The sequence below is a fragment of the Phaeoacremonium minimum genome (genome assembly GCF_000392275.1).
Source record: "Phaeoacremonium minimum UCRPA7 unplaced genomic scaffold PA7_03_scaffold_552, whole genome shotgun sequence".
NCBI lineage: Eukaryota > Fungi > Ascomycota > Sordariomycetes > Togniniales > Togniniaceae > Phaeoacremonium > Phaeoacremonium minimum.
The window spans coordinates 129,664-139,481 of NW_006921454.1; the positions used below are offsets into that span (position 1 = coordinate 129,664).

At 47.8% G+C, this 9,818-nt stretch overlaps 1 protein-coding gene across 1 annotated transcript; it reads left to right on the forward strand.

Annotated features, from left to right (window-relative positions):
• Window positions 1-6,834: 6,834 nt before the first annotated feature.
• On the forward strand, window positions 6,835-8,081 carry UCRPA7_7760 (putative allantoate permease protein; the record flags this gene model as incomplete). Its single annotated transcript, XM_007920283.1, has 4 exons — window positions 6,835-7,232; window positions 7,506-7,594; window positions 7,647-7,820; window positions 7,870-8,081. 4 exons carry the CDS (start codon window positions 6,835-6,837, stop codon window positions 8,079-8,081), a joined length of 873 nt encoding a protein of 290 aa, XP_007918474.1.
• Window positions 8,082-9,818: the final 1,737 nt, after the last annotated feature.

Sequence of the window (9,818 nt, forward strand, 5' to 3'; positions counted from 1 at the left end):
TGCGAATGCTTGAGAGTTTAACCAAAGAGACGTCTAGAATGTATCATTGGAAATGAAATACTTTAGTTATTCGGTGATCATCGGCGTGCTGATGGCAGGCCAACGTCGACGGAGTGGACAAACACTGAAGTTCGGTCTGCATCGCTCGCGCCATCCCCTGCAACACTCGCAACAATATACTACCTGCGCCCTGTGAATACCACAGCAGGCGCTGCTCACCAGAATTCACACCACGATAGTACTTCCCCCTGTCGCAAAGTAGGCACCAAACACTAACAATTGACCTTCCGCAAATGTCCAGAAAACAATACTTGGTTAGCGCTCCTCCCAGCGCGCCATGTCTCAGTAGGTACTCCGGTAGGATCGCTGGTGAGCCGGTCCTTCGCTACGAAATCAAATGTTACAATAATGATGGATCTGTGATTCAGCGATATGGAGTCTCCGAAATAGCGACATTACGCATTCCTTGGAGACGATTCATTACCATCAAACTATTGCACTGGCACCGAATCGCCAGATAACTTGTTATCTAGGCATCTCATGGTCGAAATCATCCAATGCTCTGGTCATGATTGAATTTTATACGGGAACAAGTAGCTGGTTGTCCAGCTTGGACTTACAATTTCACGATTGGATAACAAGCGCCTTACTTAATCACTGCGAGGGCGCAGAGCGCAAAAATAGGACTACAACTAATTACTCTCTTGCAGTTCCTTCCATGCTGTAAGGGAACCAGCAGCTCGCGGGTATGCCTTCGGCGCTACCGGCTTTTCAGCCTGAGAATCCCCTACAACTGCTTCACCGGATCTCCCCCAGCCACCTCCACCAGGGGTGTTGATTATGAATTGCTCTTCAGGTTGCAAGGTGAACATGCTTCGGGGACCCAGGTTCACGGTCCGGAACTTGCCATCTTTCGTCTTCTTCACCCACAGGTTTAAGCCCCGCTCGCCAGGCTCACCACCCGCGAGGCCATATGGTGCATTGGTGCGTCTCTCAGACATGAAGGAGAATGTGAGTGGCTCCCTTGCTTCAAACACTCTGCGGGCGCCATTGCCGCCTTGATGCAACCCAGCACCACCACTGTTTTTGCGAATTGAGAACTCCCGCATGATCAGTGGATATCGCTTCTCTAGCACTTCAATGTCTGTTGCCCGGGTGTTCGTCATATGAACCTGTGTGGGAACCTGAGATCCATCCCATGTTGGACCAGCGCCGTTTCCACCACACACTGTTTCGCCATATGCATAGTCATATCCGCCGTCTGGCCTTGGGCCACCAAGCATGCCGAGGCAGTTCATGCATCCCTGAGAGCCTGACGAGGCCTTGAATGTTTTCAATATAACATCGACCAATCTTTGGGAGGTCAATGCGTTGCCAGTGCTGACAGCCGCATCAGCAGACGGATTGATGATGCTCTCATCTGGTAACAAGATGTCAACAGGTGCGAGAACGCCCTGATTCATGGGAATATCCGATCCAATCAAGCAGCGGAGCGTGTAAATTGCCGCAGACATTGTGATCGAGCGAGGAGCGTTGGAGTTGCCTGTAAAGTCAGTCACTATCAATCCTCAAGAACGACTAAAACTCACCGTGGACTTCTGTGCTCGTGCCGGAAAAGTCAAACTCTGCATTTCCATCAACGGGATCAATAGTCACCCTCAAACATATCTTGCTGCCATCGTCAAAATAGTCAACATCTTGCAGCACGTTGCCAACTCTTGACGCAGTATCTTTAAGGAATTGTCGAACCGATGCCTCCGATGTTGCTTGAATAGCACGCATGTAGAATTGCACCGTCTCCACACCGTACTCCTGGATCAAGTCCGTAATGAGGCTTACTCCTCGAGCATTTGCCGCAACCTGGGCACGTAGATCCGACAAGTTATCATTTAGATGTCTTGACCCATAACAGCCAGGATATTGTCCTGGTTCATCAACAAGGATCTTGGTTATTCCTTCCTCATCAAAGACACCCTTTGACAAGAGCTTATAGGACATTATCGCGGCGCCTTCTTCCCATAACTCCTTGGCATCCGGATGCATTGAGTTGCCAGCCAAGCCTCCAATATCCAGATGGTGTGCTCTCGACGCTACATAGAAGAGGATCTGCTCACCCGCAGCGTCAAATGCTGGACTGATGACTGTGATATCGGGAAGGTGAGTCTAGCCTCGAATTAGCGACATTCTCCTTGCCCTTTGAGATCAGTGGACTCACCCCTCCAGCCAGTGGATGATTAGTAACTAAAACATCACCAGGTCGCAATGACTTTGAATGCAAGGCATGCTGGAACTGTATGCTACCTTGCATACTGCCCAAATGCACACTGTTTCATTCGTCAGCGCTATTAAGGAAACTATCGATTATGATATCTTACGGCACATGGGGGGCATTTGCACACAGGCCGCCATTTGAATCGAACAGGGCACAACTGAAGTCCAGCCGTTCTTTGATGGCGACCGAGACGCATGTCTTTTGAAGTGTGTGCCCCATCTGTTCGGCTATGCTCATAAAGCGGTGACCAAAGACTGATAAAAGAACAGGATCCACTATGTCCGGGCTGCATTTTGGACTTTCTAACGTGGTAGTCTCGGAAGGGTCCTCGGTGTTGGATTGACTCGCAACATCGATAACTACATGCCGAGAGCAGACGATAGCGGTACATTCAGGTTGGATCAATATCGTTTGTGTGTTGTCAATGACCATTGCTGGTCCCTAGTCGGAGACAATCAGCATGACATCTGGAAGAAAATCAAAACGAACTCACTGGTATGTGAGATCCCGCCTTTAACTCATTGAGAAGATAAACTGGCGTGTTCGTCCAACCCAAAGACTTGAAATACACACTTGTCGTCTTCACAGCCACTGGCACGCATCGTGGTAAGGCTCCAGTACGCAGTGCGTTTAATTCCTCAAACGGTGTCAGCTCTGTAGATAGTTGAGTCTTACTCCTTCCCCTGACTCTGATGGCGTCTACCAGTATGTCGCGGTCAGAAGGCAAGTAAGTGAACTCTCGCTTAAATGCTGTCTTGAAGACTGATGCAAAGTCGCCATCGTCTGGTCGTTGTATCATAAGATTCGTATCAGTTCCTTGAAATCTCATGCTCAGAAATATTTCCGTTTCAATCAAGGCGCTGGGAATCCCCTGGCTGCTGAGATTTTCTTGAACCTTCGTCTTCAGAGCTTCGGCCCGGTCCATCAAGCGCTCTAGGGAGCTGATGGTGTATGATTCAGACGCAGGAGCTTGCTGCTCATCTGTAACCTCTGCAAGATCCATCCCATACGCCGACAAAATACTAGAATATTTATGAATGATAACTGAATTGATGGTGAGCAGCCGCCCCATGTCACAAGCATGTTGGCCACCAGCGCCACCGAAGACAGCGAGGCGATGTGCTGAAGGCTCGTATCCTCTCGCCTGAGTAAGTGCGCGGATGGGACGAGCCATGGTTTCATTCGCAACATCTATGAAGCTAAGGGAGCTGGTTAGCAAACTTGCATGTTTAATCCATCAATACACTTACCCTAGGGCCACATCTTCTGGACTCATTGCTTGCCCTGTCTCGTCGTGCACCTGGACAGCAAGCTTCTTGAACAGCTTACGAGTCGACTCAATGTCCAGTGGCAAATTCTCCTTGGGGCCAAATATGGCAGGGAAATATTCAGGAAGTAGTCTCCCTAGAAGTAGATTCGCATCGGTGACTGCTAACGGACCTCCCTTCCTGGACAAGTGGTCAGCCATCATCCACTCAGATGACAAAGTCTTCCATACCTATAGCAAGCTGGACCAGGATGTGCACCGGCACTTTCTGGGCCGACACAAAATAGTCCATTTCTACAAGTCAGTATTGAGCCACCTCCAGCCGCAACCGTGTTGATGTCTAATTGCGGTGCTTGAAGAGTTATGCCCGCAGTCGTGCTTTCAAAGACATGCTCGAAGGTGCCTCCAAATCGAGACACATCAGTACTTGTGCCGCCCTAAGGAATGATTAGGACAATACCGGCCTTTTCTTGACATGAACTTACCATGTCAAAACCAATGACTGGCCTGCCGTCCTCATCTGAATAAGACGTCTTTGCAAAACCGACATATCCTCCCGCCGGTCCACTCAAAATTGCTTTGACCCCAGAAAAGCTTTGCTTCATATCAGTACCCCATTTTATAAGCTCTGAAAGAGCGATACTCCGAATCAGACACACACCTTTTCCAGCTTGTCAGACCACCATCGCTCATCATGAAGTCGCAGCGTACGCTGCTGTCACCTTCCAGGGCGCCTTCGAATCCATGCCGAAAACCATCAATATACGTTTTTGTGACAGGGGTCAAGTATGCATCTGCTGTAGCACTGAGGCCTCGGCTGACCATCTTGATTGACGGGCTGAGTTCAGATGACAGTGAACAGAATGTGAAGCCCAGCTCACGAGCAACATCCGCAACTTGTCTTTCATGATCAGGATAAGCGTAAGAGTGAGCAAAGACAATCGCGATGGACTGAATTCCGTTGTCCAGTAGATTTTGGAGAGACAATCGGACTTGGTTTAAGTCTGCGATAGAGTCAAAATAAGTTGCTTAAATCAGATGCATGATAATCACCACCGCTTACCTGGGCGCTTGAGTATTCTCACAATGTCTCCGCTCTCACACCTTACAACGTTCGGGTCAGTCTCCAATGTCTGTTCTATGACATCATACTGTACTCTTCGATTCTCAGTGAACTCTTCCATAGTTATCCTCTCGTCTACTTCTACTACTCTGTCGTACAACACCCCAGGTTTTCGTACGCACAGAGCGAAGATGTCTGGTCTTGACTGTGTGCCAATAGCCAACAAATCGCTGAAACCTTTGGTTGTAACAAGAGCACAGCGAGCCCCTCTCCTCTCAAGTAAAGCATTTGTGGCTACTGTGGTCCCCATACGAATGCTCTCAATTGCTGTGGTGTCTAACGGCACACCACGGGGAATTTCGTGGCCAACGGCCAGCGATAGTATTCGCCGAATTCCCTCAATTGGTGCATCGGAATAGTTTCCTGGGTCTTCGGAAAGGAGCTTCAGGACAACCGCATCCTCCTGATTTGGTACATTTGAGGCAATCACGTCCGTGAATGTGCCCCCGCGGTCTACGATGAAGTTAATTTGGAGACGGTACAGAAGGACAGACATCAGTACCGATTGCAATACGTATACCTGCTTTAGAAGGCATTGTGGGATGATTGTATTGGATTTGCTGAATTCAAGAAGCTCAGCGCTTGAGATTGAATGAACTTTGGTGGTCATTCACCAGATGTATGCAATCACTCTGGAGAACATTGAGAAGGAGCACCGGCGATGCTTTGAAAAACCTCCTCGTGTCCAGGCCCAAGCACACTTATCTCACAGAATAGGTCGCAGACTTAATTGATAGACGGTCAATTGGAAGGTAAGTGAATGCGACCATCCCGTCTCATATCCTAATTATGGTAGTAGAACCCGACGATGTGGTAGAGCTGTGGTGGATGGCTAGGGTGGTCAGCGGCGTTAGATTGCTCGGCTATGGCACGCCCTTAAAAGTAGGAAATGCCTCTTGTCATTCCCGCATGAGACGACTTTCTTAGTTAGAATTCTGGCACTATTTTGACTCGTGAGAACGATTGGTGAGATTTCATGCTTAGTTCGCTAGACTTGGTCAAGCACGTATCCAAGACCCATATTCAACGATAACGATCCAAGCGATGCAGCTCGGATTCACTTGCCCCAGTTGTTAGCGCAATCTGTTAGACCCACTAGAGCACGCTATGAATCCGAATTCGCTTTTGGGGTTTGCCAGAGGATGTCTTATCGAATCCCGTTATCACACTTCACATTCATTTCCACTCTCGATAAATGGCAGGAGAGATTCACTCATGTGAGGCGGGGTGCCAATGCAGGCTGTTACTATAAGAAGCCATGATAAGTGCTCGACTTCTGCCATCTACCAGATGTACGACGAAAGTAAATACAACAGGACAGCAGCTAAAACAATCATGGATATCGAAAAAGTCCCAACAACAACTGACGAGGTGGCCGTGCCACCCAAACTTCTTTCAAAAGAGTACGATGTTGCCAACCAGATCTTAGCAGACACCGCGGAGTTTGCCAATGAGGAGTTTTCGTCAGAAGAAGACCGAAAACTCCGCTGGAAGATTGATTGGCGTCTCATTCCTGTGGTAAGTCGAGCAGTATCAAACTGCCAACAGCACCTGACATGAAAACTAGATGACGGTATGCGCAACACTCAATGGAGTTGACAAGGTCTCCGTCTCTACGGCGGCGATTTACGGTCTCCAGCAAGACTTGGGTCTTGTAGGCAATCAGTTTTCTTGGGTTGGCAGTATCATCTACTTTGGTGGTCTTCTTTTTCTAATCCCCACATCTTGGGCAATGCATCGGTTTCCAATTGGCAAGGTAAGCGTCACCTATTGATTTCAAATTTCAAATGTTCGTGTTAACTCGGCTCAGTATTATGCTGTCAATATCATTCTCTGGGGAGCAATTGAGATGATTGTGAGTCCGCCTTTGCACATGAATCATTCACAATCTGAGATATTGGCCTTGAACGATCTGCGCCTTTCACCATAACGAAGAAGATTTACTGATATACTGCTAAGATGGCTGCTTGTCACAATTTTGGCGGTATCATGGGTGAGCTTTCATTCACCATGCAACAACTGATTACGCTCTCTAACATGTTGTGCAGCCTGCAGATTTCTCCTCGGCGGTCTAGAGGCTTGCTCGACTCCTGCAATTACCATCATGTAGGCATAGTAATCTATCATCAAAGTGCTACTGTGGCTGACAGTTGTATCGCTTCTAGATATACCATGTTCTATAAGAAATCCGAACAGCCCCTCCGAAACACCATCACTTTCGGTGCATATTCCTCTGTCATCAATGGCCTCATCGGATTTGCAATTGGGTTCATTCCTGCTGGCTCCGGCTCTCTTCTTAGTTGGAGATGGCTGTTTATTGTTCTAGGTGGCGTGACTGTCATTTGGGGCATCTTCGTCTTCTTCTATCTGCCAGACAATCCAGGAAATGCCAAATGGCTTACACCTCGTGAGAAAGCCATGGTGGTCCGAAGGGTCAGTGAGAACCAAACGGGTATCCAGAACAAGCAGTGGAAGTGGTACCAGCTTCGGGAGTGTTTGCTCGATTACCGGTCATGGCTGCTCTTCTTCTATATTATCGGTGTGACTATTCCGAATGGCGGTCTCAACACGTAAGTCTTTTGATCCTTGTTTAGCATAACATTCTATAATCAGCTAAAAAAATCTCCATGATAATATTATCGCCTATTCCTTCTATTCGTTCGATGCTGACTTTGGGTTTCACTAGCTTCAATGGGTTGGTCATCAAGAACTTCGGCTTTTCAAGCCATACGACAACGCTGCTACAAATCCCTACAGGTAGTCCAATCTTATCCTGTAACTATTGTCATGCATAGACTGACTATCAAAGGAATTTTCTCAACACTTGCTGCTCTCATAGCCAGTGTCTTCGCGGCACGCACCAAGCGATTCCGTACTCTAATCATGGCAATCGTGCTCCTTGTTCCCATTCTCGGCACAATCCTCAACATTGGTTCGTCCATGAATGGGTTTGCAACTTAAGATTGCCACTAACATTTGAGTAGTCACTCCTACCTCGAACTCTGGCGCTCGACTTGCTGGTGTGTATCTGATTTACACTTTCTATGCCGGTTACATGATTGCCCTCAGTATCTACCAAGCCAACACAGCTGGACATACCAAAAAGGTTACGGTGTCGTACTTGATGTACCTTGCTTATGCTGTCGGAAATATCATCGGTACGTTGCACGCTGGGATTCGATTGAGAGTCTTTCTGACGTTCAACAGGGCCGCAGACGTTTATCGCCAAGCAAGCTCCAGAATATACGGGAGGCATCACAGCTATGTTGGTTAGCTATTGTGTTTGCATCTGTCTCGCAGTTGGTCTTGGCTTTTCTTACTGGCGAACCAACAAGGCTAGGGAGGCTTCTGAGGCCGAAGGGGGTGGATTCCTTGACATGACGGACAAAGAGAACAAGACATTCGTGTATACAAGCTGAGAGATAGTCTCTTCTGCTTCGGAAATCTGTATATCATCTACCTTCAACCTCTGTTGGCTATTACCGCAGCGTCTCAATGCTATTGTGTTTTAGTAGGTGGTTATCTACCCAATTCGTCATAGCATTCTCTGACAGCCTCGTTGATAAATCCCTTTTTACCATATCAATGTTATGTCATATGAAATATATCTATCGAAAACGCCGTATAATGTATTGTCCATGGTATCCGATGGCTACCTCTGCTAGAGCGGTCAAGTTCCACATACTATGTATAAATATTATCCTCTAGACTGGGTCACTCCCGCAGGGTATCACATATATTTTAATATCGCTCGTAAGATTTACCCCAGATCTTTAGCTCATCAGCTGGCGGTCTTAGCTTGCAATCTCGTCTTTCTCTTCGTCCGACACCCAGTACCCCTGAATGGCACCGGCCAACGCCGTAGTGCTTAAAAACCACCATCCAAGAGCGTCTGAATCTATTTTATCACCAAGCCCTATGAAAAGACCCATTGCTGCAGGCCCTAGCGCACGAGCTCCGGCTGCTGCTGTCTGCGCGACACCATTAACCAAGCCTAGCGCACTCGGCGATGGAGCGACAACATTAAGCAATACTGCATTCTCGTTGAATGAAAACACCGCCGCCAAAGTCTTGAGGAACAAAATTGCAAAGACCCCAATTAATCGAAGGCAAGGTAGCGAGCCTGGAACAATGACTAAGTAAGGTATTAAGAAATATGTTACCGGATACACCAGCAGGCTTAGAGTGAGACAACGAAGACTGCCTAGCAATGAATCGATCTTTGGGAATATGGTGACCATGAGGACAATTGAGAGTATACCGGAGCCCGAGATTAAATTTGCTACCATCACACTCGACATGCCAAGGCCACCTTTGAGCAGGAATGGGAGACTTGACGCGACGTGTTGTGTCGCTAGAAATACCGGGAATATCTGATCGAAGCAGATTGTGTGCAGTGCCATGATGCCGTATGAAATGACCACATGTGCAATCTTCGTGCTGAATATACTTGAAATTGAGGCAACCTTGGTGCCCTGAGGCTGTTCAAGTAATGGGGCTTCTTCAATTGACTCGCTTGTCATCATGCTGGGAGCTGTCTGATCGAGGGACTAAATCCTTCATTAGCCCAATTATTGAATACAGCGCCTCCCCACTGACGCCTACCTCGTGCAAGAAAAAATAAGCGACGACCAAACTGATGCTTATGAGGACAGAAATGACTAGATTTGGCAGAGCAAAGGGGTATCTTCTGAGCAGGTTGTTCTTGTTGTGATCGCAGAGGTGCTCGAATTGCAGGCACGGTTGTACTAAATAACCACCAAGTATCGGCCCAACCACATACCCAATCTGATACACGGTCTGGTTCCATGCAAATGCTCTTGCTGGTGCACAGTTAGCTTCAGATTCTCCCATTGTCGGGATAAGGTACATTTGTTCTCTCGCCCATGGACCATGTCTCCAATCATGGTTCGTGTAATCACGACGTTGCCACTCAGGAGTCCAGGGATCATTCGGAAGACCAGAATTGACGCGATAGATTGACTAAAGCCGAGTCCGACAGTGCCTATCAAGACACTGACGAGTCCCAATAGCATAACAGGCCGGCGGCCTATAAGGTCGCTTAAGCGACCCCAAAGGATATTCGTTGCGAACTGAGCAAAAGCGTAGGCCGAATAGATGATGGTGACGTATCGTGTGGCGTCTGCATCACGAGC